This window comes from Bos javanicus, chromosome 19 (genome assembly GCF_032452875.1).
Source record: "Bos javanicus breed banteng chromosome 19, ARS-OSU_banteng_1.0, whole genome shotgun sequence".
NCBI classification, from domain to species: domain Eukaryota; kingdom Metazoa; phylum Chordata; class Mammalia; order Artiodactyla; family Bovidae; genus Bos; species Bos javanicus.
Genome location: NC_083886.1, coordinates 46996948 through 47015294, shown reverse-complemented (window position 1 = coordinate 47015294; position 18347 = coordinate 46996948). Strand labels below are relative to the sequence as shown.

General features: G+C 40.0%; 1 protein-coding gene across 2 annotated transcripts in view; it reads left to right on the top strand.

Annotated features, from left to right (window-relative positions):
- The first annotated feature begins 4874 nt into the window (after positions 1 to 4874).
- NSF (N-ethylmaleimide sensitive factor, vesicle fusing ATPase) overlaps positions 4875 to 18347 on the top strand; it is a 150543-nt gene continuing 137070 nt past the window's right edge. For both annotated transcript variants that reach the window (XM_061392196.1, XM_061392195.1), the window contains exon 1: positions 4875 to 4982. In XM_061392196.1, the coding sequence (XP_061248180.1) occupies positions 4971 to 4982 (12 nt within the window). In that variant the 5' untranslated portion in view covers positions 4875 to 4970. The remainder of the gene's footprint in view (positions 4983 to 18347) is intronic.

Below are 18347 nucleotides of genomic sequence, written 5' to 3'. Positions count from 1 at the left end.
AAAAAAAAAGAAACCAGCAATAAAAAACACCTGACTGCAGTTAAAATGCTGCATTGCATCAGCTGGTCTTCCTTTCTCTGAAAACTCTGTATCCTTTCTCCATTTTGTTCTGTTCTCTAGCCTTATCCATCATTTTGAGAAATAGGTTTCTCTGACAGAAAACAAACAGATGGCGACTTCATCTTCCTAAAATTGGCTATGATGGGGCCATAATAGGAAGTTTTCAACAAGGCTTCCTGAAAGCCTGGACTGAGGACATGGGGGGCTGACTGATGGGCTATGATTGGAGGGGCAAGAATAAAGATCACTATCCACAAGAAGATGTTACAGTCTCCGAAATTTTGCCCTTAGAGATTTGTTTCTTTATTGCTTTCCTGGCAATATTCTCCTAAACTGCATACAGTCCTGAAAGGAGGAATGTTATTATGTTACTAATACTGAAAGTACTTGGGAAAGAAAGGAGGAGCTGTAGAGGGAAGGGTATCAAAAGTTTTATGAAATTCACCTTTGTCTGCTTCACAAGGATCTATTTCTTGTGCAAGGGGGCAGTGTAGGTCCTTCTTTCTGTCACACACACACACACAAACACACACACACCCTGAAGATAGCTTCTGACAGTCACATTGCACAGCGCTGTTCCCCAAAACACCTGCATACAGTCCTGTTGGAAGATCTCTGAAACCCACACCTTGATGTGACTAAAAACTCCTTTCTGTCCCCAGTGCCATTTGTTTAGCCCCAGGATTCCAGACTAAAGTTAGTTTTCCCTTAACTAATGTGGAAATCAGCAAAACAGCACATTCTTTGTTAAAGAAACTGGATAACAGAGCATCAGTTCACTTTATGTAACTCACTATTGCTCTCATTCCTCAAAACACAGAACATGTTTATTTCCCCCTGGTTAAGTTGTTAGCATCACTGCTACAACCACAATGTCCGAAAGTTACTCAGTCCCATTCTAAGGAAGCAATTATTAAGTGTTGTTTAACTGGACATAATTTGAACATAGAATTATATCCATGGAGGGGCTTCCCTGGTGGCTCAGTGGTAAAGAATCCACCTGCCAATGCAGGAGACACAGGTTCGATCGCTGGTCTGGGATGATCCCACATGCCATGAAGCAATGATGCCCGTGTACTCTAGAGCTTGGGAACCTCGACTATCGAGCCTGAGTGCTGCAACCACTGAAGCCTGAGTGCCCTAGAGCCTATGCTCTGCAACAAGAGAAGCCACCGAGAAGCCCTCACACGACAACTAGAGAGCAGCATGCCATCTCCACAACTAGAGAAAAGCCCACGCAACAATGAAGACCCAGCACAGCGCCCCCACGCCCACGCCAAAATCCAGAAAATTAAATATGTATATATATTCATGGAGTCTCCAAAACTTTGAATCAGGCCTCCACCTCTAAATGCTGGTTACCTATCAGGGAGCAATGAGTAATACCAAGTTTACAGCGTAAGAGTTTGGAATCACTTTCTCGTTATCAGCAGGAAACATGGTGTATTAGTCAGGCTTCTCCAGAGAAACAGAACCAACAGGCTGTGTATATATAGGGAGATTTATTTTAAGAAATTGACTCATGTGATGCCAGAGGCTTGGCAAGTCCAAAAATCTGATGGGAGACACTGGAAAACTGGAGATTCAGGAAAGAGCTGCCATTCAAGTCCAAAGGCATTCCACTGGAGAATTCTTTTTAAGTGGATATGAGCCTTTTGTTCTATTCAGGCTTTTAGTTGATTAGATGAGGTTCATCCACAGTATGGAGAGCTATCTTACTCAAAGTCCACTGATTTAAATGTAGATCTCGTCACCAAGTACCCTCATGGAAACATTTAGAATGACGTTTGACCAAGTATCCAGGCACCATGGCCCAGCCAAGTTAATATGTAAAATTAACCATCACGGTGGGCCAGAGAGTAGCCGATCAGCAAGAGCTGACCTTCTCCCCACTTACCTCACTGTTCTCTATCTTGGGTATCGCTACCTGCACTTCAGCATGACATCTTCTCTTCTCACCCTTCAGGTACCTGGTCCCCCTTTCCTCTCTGAGCCTATCCCTAGTCCTCTCTCCCACCTCCTCTCACCTGAAAAAGCCCCCTAGACCTTAGAAATTTACCTTAGTTATTTACATTGTAGGTTAAATTTAAATCATTGTAAGCTGTCATACCTAGTTTCTCATTGAAAGGAAAGCATATTAAAAGAGTTTCAGGAATCAATGACAAGCTGATGGAGATTTTGTTTTTTGCTTTTGAGGAGAGGAAAGACTAAGTAACAGAAATCAAGACAAAGAGAGACAAACAGATTTTACCAAAGACAGAAATCAGGTGGGATGTCACTGGTGGTCACATGATTAAGAATTTGCCTGCCAGTGCAGGGTACACATGTTTGATCCCTGGTCCAAGAAGATCCCACATGTCATGGAGCAATTACTGAAGCCCGAGCACCTAGTGCCCGTTCTCCACAAGAGAAGCCATCGCAATGAGAAGCCAGAACACTGCAATGAAGAGTAGCCTCCACTTGCTGCAACTAGAGAAAGCCTGCTAGCAGCAACAAAGACCCAGCACAGCCAAAAATAAAAATAAATTAAAACATAAAATAAGAGACTGGTGCTTTATTAAAAAAAAAAAGAAATCAGGTAAATTCCAGGGGGCTAGATAATCAAGCAGATGGCCTTTTCAGGATATCACCATTGGGGTAAATCAACTCTTGCTTTTTTCTGTCTTTCTTCCTCAGGATGGTCAAGATTCTAGTTGGTTGGGAGAGAGAGCATCTGACTGACTGAGTCTGGGTTTTGTGATCCTTCCCAGGCCAGGGGAGTGCTGGGTACTTTGTCTGACAATGCTTTTGAGGCTACGTGAACCCAAGTACCTGTGACCAGAAAAAAAGGGGAATGGATTTGGGGCAGAAAAAATGTGGGCTGCCTATCAACCCTGATTGCAAGGATTGCTCAGAAGGTGACGCAGAATCACCAACAGTCCCACTGTTTCTAGGATGACCCTGGAATATTAGAGCAAGGCACAGATGGAATGCACAGACATGTGACAACCTGGAGTGATATCTCAGAACCCTCACTCCCCTGCTGGAGGCTAAGCACCTCAAGGACAGGAGCTCATGTCTGCCTGTTATTTCTTTGGTGGACCCTGCAGAGAGCTGTGCACATGAGTCCCGTGAATTGATACCCTTTGTCAGAGGATACAAAGAACCCCCTATCATGGGTACATATGCTTGCAAGCTGACACACAGGAACCTTTCCAAGCATCCAGCAAGACTATCTTTCCTAGATGAGAAACACTGCTCCTTGTTGGAGAGACTGAAGACATTTTCACTTGCAATCTAGCTTACCCAGCAAAACAAGACAACACAGCAGTGGCATATATAAATACAGTTGCTTATTCTCCCGCCTTGAAAATAACACCAGATCAGTGTACTGACAGCCAATGTCATCTTTTGGATCTGGTAATCATTTTGGCAAAATGTCTTTGATTTATACATTCAAAGTATCAAAAAATGCAAAACAACCTGTTAAGCTCATTGAATTATACCTCTCACTTCCTAAATAAGGAACATGGGGCTCAAAGACGGGGAGAGAGTAGCAGAGCAAGGAAAAGTACGAGAATCTAAGACTTCTGACTCCCGAGTCAATTCTAACTATTTTTATAGTTTTTCCAAGTTAATAGGTCAGAGTTCAACCAGTTCCCTGTGTTTCTTGATGAACTCTCTGATCTACCGATGATTAGTTAACATCTAATTTGTCCAAGAGCACAGTCTGGTTCTCAAGTGCAGTGTGAAAGTTTATGACACTCACCTGATTTTTTTCTTCTGCCCTCCCATCCCCCACAAACTTATTGTTATTGGTTCTCTGTTTCAAGTCGCTAAAGCATGGCCAGCTCTTATAATTCTTTCCTTTCCTCAAGTTGGAAAAAACTATTTCTTCTAATTAACTATGAAGGGAGGTAGCACGGCACAGTGGTCTAATTAACTGTGAAAAAGTTAAGACATCATTTCTTATTGTCTTGTGTAAATATAAAGAGAAATATAGTGGAGACATAAAAGCATCAGAGTCCCTATTTGGGAGAATCTCTCTTCTTACAGAGCGCTGTTATTATTACCTGTTCTGAGGAAATATTGTGGTAGACAGAAGACGTTCAAGGTTTAAAAAAAAAAGACCGAATTTCAGGCACAATTCATTCAAATTCCATATTTATACTGTCTAAAATGAACACCGGGTAAATGACAAAAGGTTGTTAAGAGATAAACTTACCTTTATACATAAACATACTTAATAATAAAATTATATAAAGACATAGAAACTATCACAATTCACTATACATTTGAATGAAATCTTAAATCTGAGCTTTCCAGGCAAAACAAATTAAATGTAAACATCAAGGTCGATCATTTCCAGGTGCTAGGAAACAAGTGCGCCCACAATGAAAAGCCTGAATTCACAAAGAACTTGAACTCAGAACCCGCTACACATCACTGATCTTCCCAGGGGGAAGGCCAGTACCTGCGCTGGGGGCTGTTCTGTACGTTTTCACCCAAGCGGGTCTGGAAGCATAAAGTTAAAAGGTCATTAAAGGGTAGAGATAAGCAGGAGCTCAATGGTTAAAAGTATCAAAATCCTTGCTACATAGTCCAGAGCAAACAGCCAGCTGTGATGAGATTGGCAAAAGGAGCCCTGCTGAAAGTCACCAGCAGACACGTGCTACATGGACAGTCACTGGCCCCCACCGCCCCCGGCAGCTCGAGTCCAAAATGGCGCCCCGCCCGCCCCTGACAGCCGCCGAACCCGCGCGCGTCCGGCGGAGCGGGGGCGCCGGCGCCGGGGACGCGGCCGGGCGCGCGCGCGCGCGCGCGTCAAGGCGGCTGCGCGCCTGCGCGAGGGCGGGCAGCGGGCGCGCGCGGCGGGGGCGGGCTCTGCCTAGTGCCGAGCTGCAGCGACGGAGCCGGACGTGTCCGCGAAGATGGCGGGCCGGGTGAGTGCCGGCCCGGGAGCCGTGGCTCGAGGCGGGGGTGCCAGGCTCGCGGGCAACGGGAGGTCCAGACGGCCTCAGGGGAGGGGAGTGAGTCTGAGCAAATGGGGTGTTGGAGGGGGCGGCAGGCCAGAGAAGGTGGGAAGTGGGGAGTGGTGGCAGGGGACTAGCCCTCCTCAGAAACTCCTTCCCCCTTAGGAAGCTCGAGGGGAGGAGACCCCCTAGCAACCCAGGTCTCCCGGGTCTCCTTTAATTCTCCCATTCCATCCCTTGGGGCTTGTCCCCTTAGCTTCTTAGGGTAGTCTCAGGCTCGTGGCCGTCCCAGCCCGGGTCGGAGGGCTCGAGGGGTTTCTCCGCATCCTTTTACGAGGAGGGCTTGTTAGGTGCCTTCTCTGGAACAACTGCGGGGCATCTGTCCGCTCCACTGGGTCAGGGGCTGTGACAGGGACCATTAGGAACCCCATTCCTGGTTGTTCACAATCAGAGGTCTCGGGAAAGGAGGAGGGGGGTGCAAATGACTTTGGCTATTAACCCTCGGCCATCAGGGGGACGTGTCACTGCCGGCTGAGGCAGAAATGCCTTGAGCTTGGAGTGGGGATGGATTTGAGGTGTCACGTTTTGCTTTTATGAATGACAGTCGTTTTGAATGCAGTAGGGTATGTTGTAGTTTCAGGGTTTTAAATTTTACTTCCTCCTTTAGCCTATGAGATCGCGGTGTAGTATGGGTCTGTCTAGGGGAGATAGGACCGGTTCTGTGCTGTACTGCAGTGTGCGTTGAGCAAAAACCTCTCTGAGGGATGGATCCTGCCTAGAGATTACTGGTCATAAACCTGGGGACGTTAACTGCGTCATTAGGGGATAAGGATGTGTTTGACTGATTTATTTCTACTGGAATATTTGAATAAGTTTGCATAGGTTATGCATACATGCAAATAGACTCCCTGAACACAGTTGTAAGTCAGGAGATTCTAGAGTGCGAAGAGACGTTAAAGGTCATTTAATTAGGTCTCTTTCTCTTCTTTTCCCCACAGCCTTATCTTTTATCTGCAGCTACTTCCTTCACAACAACTCCCTCCACCTGTGCTTCAGAGTCTGTCTCTCCCCATCTTCTAAGGAACCCCATTCCTGTGTGTTCACCTGCTCCCTTTTAACAACAAACTCAGGCTTTTTCCATCTCACCCCCACAGCTGTCACCTTTTCTCTTCCCGCCTTACAGCCAGGAATCTTGACAAGAATTGTCTTATGTATTTGTCTCCCATTTGCCTTTCTCCCACTCATTCCTCAACCCACTGCAGTCTGATTTCTGGTCCCATCATCCCAGTGAAACATGCCTCTAAACTTAATTGATGTTTTTCATTCCTTGTCTTGCTGGATGTCTCAACAGCGTTTGACATTGTTGACCGTTGCCTCCTTCATGGAAAACGCTCTTCCCTTGGCTTCAGCCTCCCTCCAGTTTTTAGTCAGACCACTCTTTTGCAGACTCACCCTCCTCTACTCTGTTATTCAATGCAGATGTTCCTCAGGGCTGTCTCCTCAGTCTGTGCTTTCTCCCTAGGCAGTCTCTTCTAAGCCCAGTTTCAACTACTGTCTATATGCCAGTGATACTCAGTGTTTTACTCCCAGTCCAAACCCGTTCTTTAAATTCCGGATCAATATGCCAAACTATTTAAAACCAAGACACCTCACACTCATCTTGTTCAAATAAACCCATGGTCTTATCCCACCTAATATTTTTACAGTTTCCTATATCAGTGAATGGCATCACAATCCATCCATGTATATAGGTTAGAAGCCTGGCAGATGGGGAGTGGGTCATTCCTTATACTTCTCCGTCACCATATCCTTTGTCCCCAAGTAAAATTCATCACTGAGTTCTGTCCCCACCCCACGCCCCCCCCCCCAAAAAAAAGGGAATTAATTATTAGAGCCAAAGAATCTGGCTTGGGCATTGCTGCTTTAAACTGTATCCAAACACCCACTGGACTAGTTACATGGGTTCTGTCATTTTAACATCCTAAAAATCTCTCCAGTCTATCCATCCACCTCTTTACATCTTCATTTCTACCTGCTTTTCCCGAAGCACTATCATTTCTGGCCTGGACTACTGCAGGAAGCTCCCAAGTGGTCTCCTTATGCCATTCACCACATTGATTATTCTCTCCCATGCAAATTGCTACTTAATCCCCCCTTTAGTAGCATCTCATTACTTTTGGGAGAAGACCAAATCCTTAACTGGGCCTTTAAGGCCCTTTGTGGTTCTGCTCCTACATCTCTACTCACTGCCTTACTCTCTATGCTTGGGTTATATAAGCCTTTCCAATCCTTGAACCTCTTATCACAAGGACTTTGCGTGTGCTGTTTCTTTCTTTATGATGTTCTGCTCGAAACCGTTTACCTCCTACTCACAGATCACTCAGCTACTCAAGGGAGGCCTGTTCTGATCCCATACCAAGTCAGATCCCGTGTTAATATGCTCTTCTCTCTCTTTTTAAACTTTTTATTTTATATTGGAGTATAGCCTATTAACAATGTTGTGATAGTTTCAGGTAGACAGCAAGGGGACTCAGCCTCACATATACATGTATCCATTCTCCCCCAAACTCCCCTCTCCATACGTTCTTGAAGAACTGTATTCCTTTCCTTAGAGATTTATCTGACATTTAAAACTTTTTAGCGTGATTACTTGTCTCCACTGCTAGACTTTGCTCTCCACGAAAGCAGAGACCATATTAGTTTCGTATTCACTGTCGTCATCAGTGCTTTGTATCTGCCTGGGACCAAGGTGCTCAATACATTTTTGTTGGAAATGAATCTAATCTCTGTCTTAATACTTTAGTGATAGAGGGTGCTACGCCATAAAGCTAGCCCATTTTAGTGTCATATTAGAAAAGTCTTTTTTGTATGGGGTTCCATGTAATTTTTATACATATGATTTCTGCTGTTTGAAACTGTAAAACTAAACAATTCCTTTTTCATGTGATAACTCCCTCGCTGTTTGAAAACAGGTTACATATTCCCTTAGATTTTTCTCTTTTGCAAATTAAACATCCCCAATTTCTCAAATATCCTCTATTCTAAATCCTTCATGATTTAGGTGACTTTGCTTTGGAAATGTTCTTTTTTGTCAGTGTTTCTTCTATTGATAAAATGTGCTCAAGAGTCTAACATGGTGATCAGTGAAGAATCTCCTTGAACTATTATTCTCTGATGCTGGACAATACCATTACTAATCCAGGCTAATTTGCTTTTTTTTCTGCAGTAAATCACACTCTTGGCCCATACTGAGTGCTCAGTGCTCAGTAGTGTCTGACTCTCTGCAACTCTATGGACTGTAACCCACCAGGCTCATCTGTCCATGGGATTTTTCAGGCAGGACTACTGGAGTGGACTGCTATTTCCTCCTCCAGGGGATCTTCCCTACCTAGGAATTGAACCCATATCTCCTGCATTGGCAGGCAGATTCTTTACCATTGAGCCATCTGGGAAGCCTGGCCCACCCATACTGAACTTAGAATCAGTTACAGCTCCAGTGTTCTTTTAAAATCAGCACCCCCCCCCCCCGCCCCCACCATACCCCTACATTCTAGGTATTGTGCAGTTGTTTTATTGAACCTAAGTGTGAGACCTTACATTTATCCCCTTTGCAGTTCACTTTTTTGGGGTCTGTTTCTGCTGCCTATTGAAGGTTTCTTTGATTCTTTCATTTTATGCAACACAGTTGTGCTCTGTTCCAGTGTTGTTTCATCCATAGATCAGTAGGTTTAATGACCCTGCTTTCTGTGCCTCCATTCTAGCCACTGATAAAAGGTAGGGTACAATGGGGTCAGAAGCAGGCCTTGAGCATGCTGCTAGAGACCCTCTTCTAGGCTGGCACATGTCAGTACATTTCAGGTACCATTGCTTAACTACAAATGTATCTCCTTTAATCCGGACAAAACCTCCCTGCGAAGTAAATAGTATTAACTTTGTTTTACTCTGAGAGAGGGGCTTAGTAACTTGCAGGTTCACAGCCCGCAAAAGGCAAGGTTAGGATTTGAACTCAGGTCACTTCCCCAATTTACTTGACAGGGTATAAAGAGTAGATTTACCTTCTTACCTAAAACATTTTAGAGCCTCTGTCAAAGTTTAATTTTTTAAAACTACCTTCTACCTTTTGGAAAATCTAAACCCCTTTGGCCCATCTCAGATTGTCTTGTCTTCTCTTCCTGTAGCCATAACTTAACAACCACCCATCCATGTTTAACAAATAGGGTGAGCCTTGTAATTCTCTTAAAATGGGTTCTGTATTTCCTCTTTGTGGGAGAAAAGCTATCTTGAGTTATTACTGCTTTGGGTTGGTTTAGTTAATTTTGGCATTCTGACATCATCTTGTAAACGGTATTTATGTTCGCTCTATAACTGAAGATTTGTTGTATCACTGTTGCTGATGATAGCATTAGTAATCTGTATTTCTTTTCCTTTGCTTTTGCTGTCCAAAAAGAAAGCATCATATTTAGTCCATCTGGGAAACTGAAAAATAAACTGTGTGATGTTATTCAATATATAGCTCCAAGGTCATCAGAACTTGGTTAATCCCTAAATTACTTTGAAGCCCCTAATCTTAAAAGTAAAGAACCTGAAAGAAAATAATTTTTGTCTTTATTGTTTTACTGTATTTGTCATATGAGAAAAATATGGAATGACAAGTTGGATACATTTTATAATACGATCAATTTAAACATATCTGGTTCCTTTTGGCTTTTCGAAAGATTCAATTAGGTAATAGATTTTCTCAGCTCTTTTAAATTTTTGCTCGTAATGAATCAAGATGCTAACGTTGTAATTCTTATTACTGACATTGACTGTAGACTCTTATTTATAAATGACCTCCATGTACAAATGGCTGCCACTGCCTCCGGCCCCCACACTGATTTTCAGAACTTTAATGTTGCAACTGCTCTGGAATCATGGAATGAGAAGCAGAGAAAAGAATCTGAAATGTAGCCTTTATAGCTAAGGAGAGCTGACTCTAGGTAGGGGGAGGCTCCTTAGTGACGTTCCTCACATGTTACATGCCAGGTCCCTTAAACTACCACTCAAACCACTCCTGAAGAAAAAGGAAAGGGAGGAAGATAGGCTTTCCACATTGCCTGAACTTTTCTGTACTCTTCTTTTTTTTTTAGATTTTATTTATTTATTTAGCTGAACTGAGTTTTATTTGTGGCATGCAGGAGCTTTCAGTTGCGACTTGTGGGGTCTAGTTCCCTGGCCGGGGATCGAACTCGGGCCCCCTGCTTTGGGAGCACCGAGTCTTAGACCCTGGACCACCAGGGAAGTCCCCTGTACTCTTATCTTTTAAAATTACTAGACATCTCTCATATTGGAGATTTAGCAGTCCCATTCTGAAAATATACATGCGTTAAGGAGAATAAAACCAATGGATTGTCTTCTTCATGAATCCTTATATCTGGTGGAGGTAATTTGTTTTAAGAAATAGGAGCAAGACGACGTTAAATAGGAATTGAAGGGAGAGAACACTCTTAGATGTTGAAAAGGGTTTAGAAAGATGTTAGAAGTGAAATTTACCTCATCTGGCTGTTGGTCTGGGTCAGGCTAGCATATTGAAAAAGCTCTTGTAGTCTAGTCCAGAAACCTAACCATTTATAACATTTTATGGGTGAATGACATCTTTACTAAAGACCAGCCTTCAGATTAGAACACCGTGGTAAATTAGGGACAGTTCATGGGCAGTACCACAAGTCAAAACAAATAATTTTAAAAGTCTCCTAGTTCCATTTCTAAGTCAGGGTTTTGCAATCTTGTGTACAACAGTTACTGTTTTTGTGTGTCACTCCTGTGATTTTATTAAGTATTTTCAAAGGCAGTACATTTTAGAAAACAGCATTGAACTCTTTACAGCACTATCAGATAGCTTCTTTCTTTCTTTCTTTTTTTTTTTTAAATTACTGGTTTATTTTTATTTGTATAAAACAATGATTTGTGAAAATAATATGGTAGAAATTGAACCTCATGATTTTTAATGAAAAATTAATGCTAAAAGGAGAAATTCCATCTTTTGGCTCTTACTTCAGCTCAAAAATCGCTCTTAATAGGCCGATTTCACACCCTTGGACAATATTTTAGAAGACACTTAAAATGCCAATAAAACTGATTGACAGTTTTAAAATTATATATATGTATGATGGCTGGATGGCATCACTGACTCGATGGACCCGAGTCTGGGTGAACTCCGGGAGCCGGTGATGGACAGGGAGGCCGTGAAACCCAGAGGAACTGATGATTAAGGTATTCTTTATAAGTGTTTAAGTCAGACTGCAAAGGTGTAAGGTGAAAGTATATTATTTTACTGTTGGAAATTCCTGAATTGGTGGAACAGTGAACTCTTGGAAACAGCTGTGTTGGCAGTGCACTAGGTGCTTGCTGTAATGCTATTCTGAAAGGTCCATACTCTGGTTACGGTGTATCAGGGGAAAATCTCGTAATGAAGTCCTTGATCATTCAGTGTCCTTGAATGGGCTCTGAGACCCACCTTACATTGCCTTCAATTTCCTAGTGATTCAAAGTCATGATTTCCTACTTATTTTTTTTATGATGCAAACTAGATAGTCCTTGTTTGACTGTAACTATTTCTAGCTCTGTGCATTTTAAACAAGAATAAGTCATATATATCTTAAGAGATTTCAAGTATGCTATATACTTATATCCATGTGCTCACTGCCCAGGTTGTAAAAGTATTTACATATTGTGATATTTGCTTTATATCTTTTAATCCCCCAGAAATAACCACTAGTCTAAAGCTGGTATAAATCCTTTCTGTTCACGTCTATATAGGTTTGTGTCCCTAACCAATATATTGTTTTGTGTGTCTTAAAAATGTATATAATGGTGTTATATTGTGTATCTCCTTCTGCAACCTGAATTTTTTCATTTGAGATTGTCATGTTGGAATTATATAGAGTTAGTTAAGTCTGTTTATTGTGTAGTAGTCTATTTTGTAAATATACCGCAATTATCTGTTTTCTTAGAGGACAATTTAGGTGGTTTTCAAATTTTATTTCTTCTGGTATGCACAGGAGAAAATACTCATACATACAGAAATATACTTTTTTGTCTATATCTCCTTGCATATGTATGTTGAATTTCTTTAGGATATGTCTAGAGATATGGATCTATACCCTGTTTGTAGAATTGCTACATAGAATTGCTGGGTAATCAGTTACCTTTATCTTTACCTAGTTATACAAGTTTGTGTTCTTACCAACAGTGTATGATTACCTGTTCCTTGTGTCCTCTCCAGCACTTAATATTGAGATATTTTAAATTTTACAATATGATAGGTATAAAATAATACTGTTGTTTAAATTTGCAATTTTCCCTAATTACTAGTGAGATTGAGCATTTTTCATATTGATTATTGGAGTTTCCTCTTCTGTGAATTACCTTTGCATATCCTTTGCCCATTTTGTTGTTGTTGTTGAGCTGTTTAGTGATGATCTTTTCATGTATGTAGAGTTTTAGATTTAAATTTTATTGTAGTTATAACTACCCATTTTTAACCTCTGTGTATTAGTGTGCTTATATGTTTTAAGATCTTTTCCCACTTTGAAGTCAGAAAGATTTTCTTTGAAAAGGTTTAATGGTTTGCTTTTCATATTTTGGTGTTTGATTCATCTGGAATTTATTTTTGTGTTTGGTGTGAATTAAGCTAATTTTATCTTTCCCATATATATAACCAGTTGTCTGAATATCATGTATTGAGTCCATCCTTTTTCCCACTGATCTGTAATGCTACCTCTTTTATATCCGTTCTAAGTCCGAACTCTTTTCTGTTTCATCGTTCTATTTGTCTGTATGTGCACCACTACCAGTGTCTTAATTGCCATAGCTTAAAAATTATTCTTGCTATCTCGTAGGGTTAGCCACTCATTTTTCTTCATTTGGCATTTCTTGGCCCTTTTCCATATGAATTTTAGGAGCAACTCAGTCTCTCCTCCTTTAAATTGTTTTATGTTAAAGTTTATTGCCATTGATTTTGACTTATATTTTTTCCTTATATATCCACGGGGCAGATATAAAGATCATTTCAGTAAAACTGAGCTGAATTACTCTAAGAATCTGATAAGCTGATTTCTTTCTTCCCTCTCTTCCTCTTTCCTTCCTTTTTTTTAAACCATGAAGCCAAAAAGTGCTAATAATTTATTGCAACTTTGTGCTCTATAGATTTGAAATCAAGTGAATTAGCATCAGCTGTTTATGAGTAATGCAGAGTGTTTTGGTCCTTTGCTAAATTCGGAATGAAGTGTTAAGTTCTGATGTATTTTGCACTATCTGCCATGGGGTCCCTGAGTGGGACACAACTGAGCGACTTCACTTTCACTTTTCACTTTCTTGCACTGGAGAAGGAAATGGCAACCCACTCCAGTGTTCTTGCCTGGAGAATCCCAGGGACAGGGCAGCCTGGTGGGCTGCCGTGTATGGGGTCACACAGAGTCGGACACGACTGAAGTGACTTAGCAGCAGCAGCATGTAGATCTTTGGTAAGAGAAAATGGGAAAATTATTAAAGTAACAAATATGTTGTCATTTTTGAAATCCAACATTCACTTTTTTTTTTAATTTAAAAATTATTATTGTTATTTTTTGGCCAAGCAACTTGCAGGATCTTGTTCCCCCATCAGGAATTGAACCTGTGCCCTGAGCAGTGAAAGTGGGGTGTCCTTATCACTGGACTGCCAGGGAATTCCCATCACTGGTGGATTTTTTTTTAGTGTAAAGTGTTTTTTAGTGTTATGTGCATATGAACGAACGTTTTCTTACTTAGACAAACAATGAAACTAGAAATTATCGTTCTGGGTCTTCCAAAAAATATCAGTTTTGGGGAGATTAAAACATTTTAGTTATCCTAGTTACTTTTCTCCTGGAGAATAGTACCGACAAAATTTTGTGAGATGATAGCAAACTTAGATCCCACTGTTTAGAACAGAGCCTGGCATGGAATGATTGTTGAATGGATGAATGACTATTTCTGATTAACCTAGTAACTTATAATTTTGGACAAGGTGTGTAGTTGTATTTTAATGTTATGTTCTCTGCCAGGCTACTGAAGTCATTAGTAATATAGCATAGATCTAATTTTAAAGAGCTACTGGCCTCCAATACAGTCCTTTTTCTTGATCTTCATTTATGAAGTCTAAGTTTTTTGTTTATATAGACTTTGAATCAGTTTACTACTTAGCAAGCATCAAAATAAACTTAATTATAAACTTTTATCAAGGTAAAGGATGAAATGGACCAAGAGCATTATTGAAGCCTTCTTTCCTATATTTTCTTCTCTTCTATTGTAGAAGGAAATGAACCTTTTTTTTTTAAGTTTGCTTCTCTTAGTGCATTGATTCTCAAAGTAGAATCTGTAGACCAGCTAATGAGCATCACCTGAGAACTTGTTAAAAGTACAGATTCTCCCCCCACTTGATTTAATTAGAAACTCTGGGGGTGGGGCCCCTGCAATCCCTTAAGAGTTCTGTACCTGATTCTGGTGAATGCTTAAGTTGAGGACCATGGACTTAGGATTGTAAGCTCTTGGATTCAATTTCTTACAAATTGTTGACGATCCCCCCCAGATTTCCTTCCAAATGTATACTCAGCCTTGTTATTTCTACATTTCAGGGTTATTGAATTGTCTTTCCTTTAATACCTTCACCAATATCCAATTTTCAAACATTTAAGAAAACACAAGTTATTTCCTGCAGTATCAAGAATCAGGTACCCTGACTGACTTTGATATACTAGATAGCATAGTAACTACAGTTAATTTTTAAAATATTGTATTCTTGAGATTTGCTAAGACAGTAAATCTTAAGCGTTCTTACCACACACACAGTGGTAACTCTGTGAGGTGATGGGTCTGTTAATTAGCTTGTTACCATAATCATTACAAAGGTATACTTGTATCAGAACACCACATTGTATACCTTAGGCACAATTCCCATAAACCTGAACTTGTGCATGTATGCCTGTGATCCAGCTGTTCTACTGGAGAGGGTAGGTGTAGGGGTAGAGGAGTGTGTGTATACATGTATATACGTGTGTATATACGTGTGTGTGTGTATAGTATAGATATCCAATAGAAATGCATAGACATGTTATTCAAAAGACATGTATGAACATATTGTTAGCAGCAGTATTCATGATTAAGAACTGGAAACAACTCATGGATAAATAGTAGTAGCATATTCATATAATTATACACTATAAATAAAAAGCAAAGAAAATGAGCTATTGCTACATGCCAAAACTTGGATGAGTCTTGTAATCATAATATTGAAGGGTAGAAGTCAGACATGGAATAATACATGGTATGCTAAGTTGCTTCAGTTGTGTCCAACTCTGTGACCCTGTGGACCGTAGCCCACCAGGCTCTTTTGTCCATGGGATACTCCAGGCATGAATACTGAAGTGATTCCATTTATATAAAATTTTCAGCAGGCTGAACTCATCTGTTTGATTTCTGTCTCTGGTGGTAGAAACAAGAGAGTGATTTTTTTTAGATAAATTGAACTTCATCAAAATTTAAAATTTTCATATATCAAGGGATACTACCAAGACATGAAGAGAGAGCCAACAAAATGTGAGAAAATATTTAATAATCATATGTCTGATAAAAGTCTAGCATCCAGAATGTATAAAGAACCGTTACAATTCAACAATAAAAAGAAACCTGATTTTTAAATGGGCAGAGGATTTAAATAGATACTTCTCCAAAAAAATACGTGAAAATAACCAACAAGCACATGAAAGATACGTGTTCACCATCATAGTCATTAGAGGAATAAAAATCAAAACCACAGTGAAATGCTACCTCACACCCACTAGGATGGCTATAGTTTAAAAAAGGTGACGATGTAGAGAATTTGGGACGCTCATATACTGCTGGTGGGAATGTGAAATGGTGCAGCCATTGTGGGAAACAGTTTGGCAGTTCTTCAAAAAGTTAAACACAGAATGATCCAGCAAGTCCAGCAAGTGACTGAAAATGTATGTTCATAGATAAACTTGTACATGAATGTTCATAGCAGCATTATTCGTAATAGCCAAAAAGTGGAAATTATCCATCAGCTAGTATAGATAAAACAAATGTGGGTTATCCATGCTATGCACCGTGATCCAGCCCTGGAAAGGGATGGCGTGCTGTCACGAGCAACAGCATCGATGATCTTGCGAACATTATGCTGAGTGAAAGAAGCCAGTCACAAAGATGACAGATTGTATGATTCTATTTATATGAAATGTTCAGAAGAGGCACGTCCATAGAGATAGAAAATAGATTAGTGGTTGCCAAGGGATGAGGGAGGCGAGCATCGGGACTAACTGATAATGGGTATAGGGTTTCTTTTTGGAGGGCTGGAAGTGTCCTGGAATTAGAGAGTGGTGATGATTACACGGCATAGCGGATATACTAAAAACCACTGAAGTGAGGGTTTCTACCTCCTTATACATTTGAGATGTATGCCTTAAGATGCTTCTGTAAGCTTAAGAATAGGATGCTGTGATCCTTAAACAGGACCAAATGGAGCTCCAGTATGTACTTGAGTCAAATTCGAGGTAGCTGTGGGATTAAAACACAGTCTTTTAGTTTATTCACCTAGAAATCAGACTTTTTTTTCCTCTTCTAAGTGTACAAAATTCAGAATGAGTCATGTTTAAAAAATCATTTAGAGAGAAGTAATATTCTTGTGTTATGAGAAAACAAAAATGTTAGCTAGAGTGAGGCAAATAATGTTCTTTAGATTTTGGCAGTAGGAAAGAGAATTGTGAGCTAGGGTGTTTGCAGGTGTGTAAAGCTTTTAAAACAGTGCCTTGCAGGAAATAAGCTCTCAAAACACATTAGCTATTATTATTGACACTGTCCCCCGCCCCCAGCCGCCAAGTGGATAATCAGTTGTCTCAATGCCTTTTATTGAATTGTTCAGCTTTCCTCTACTGTTTCTAAATTTTACCTATTAAGTTCTTGCCTGGTTCTGTTTCTGGATTGCTTTTTCTACTTCATTGAACTGTTTCTATACTAGTACTATGTCGTTTTTTGTGTGTTTTTTTGAACTGTACCAGGCAGCCTGTGGGATCTCAGTTTCCTAACCAGGGAGGGCACCCAAGCTCTCAGTGAAAGCCCAGAACCCTAACCACTGGACTGCCAGGGGATTCCACTACATTGGTTTAATTACTGTGTGTGGTGTGTCTAGTAGGGCCAGTCTCATTCTTTCTGAAATTTTGCTTGGCTGCTTTCACAAATTAGAAAAGACTTTGTTCCCCTCTCATTTTGCCTACTACGTTTACTTTGCCGGTTACAGTTTAGATTGAGTGTGCTAAAGTCCCATTGGGATTTTCTTATAATTACATTAAATATATAGGTTAATTTGGAGTTGATGATATCCTTACAGTATGTGCTTCTGTTGGTTTTCCTCATATGGATCTTATATTGATTAACTTTCTAGATATATTTCTCAAACTATTTTTTTAATTCCACAAATATTTATTGAGTGCCTGTTATATTGTTCCAGGTACTTCTCCAAATTTTAAAGTAATGTATTTTGAGGCATTAATGAACTTTCCCAAATTAATGCAGTCATGGAGAGGAAATTATTCACAAAGCCAAGGACTCAGTTAACTAGTTTATGATTTGGTGTTCATTTTAATGCTGAATCATTGGTTAATCCACCCAGTATAAACAAAATTTTAACTCTTTGTATATTTATCAAAAGATTCTGTGCTTCAGAGTATATTTTGTAATTTCTTACTGAGCTTATTAATAAAAAGTATGTTTTCCTAATTTATGGACAAAAATCCTTGTCACACTGTCACACTGTAGTCAAAGAAAACTAGATTTAACCAACATGGTTTAATTATGAAGAAAAAACACAATAAGCAAATTATGAGACCTTGTCTTATATTTTCGTGAATAATGACAGTATCCTTACAGTTATTTTCCTGATGTGTGTGAGGTCATCACTGTTTGTGCAGAAACAAAGATCTGAAATGACATATACCATCAATTAACTTTAATACAAAACTTTTAATTTGGCTAGTAAGGTAACACCTATTTATTTTTTAAGTTGGAAAATGCAGAAAAGAGGAAAATTAATTAAATCACTCATAGTCCCATTTTCCAGTCACAGTTGTTTTTTACATTTTGGTGTGTTTTTATTTAATTGCTTTGCTATACTTAAAAAATCAAACTGTAAAGTAAAATTTATATACATGTGTATATACACACACACACACATATATGTATACTGTCCTGTGATTTGAATATTGTGAACATGTATGAAGTAGACATGTTTTATGTAGCTATCATTTTGAAATAGGACTTTTAATT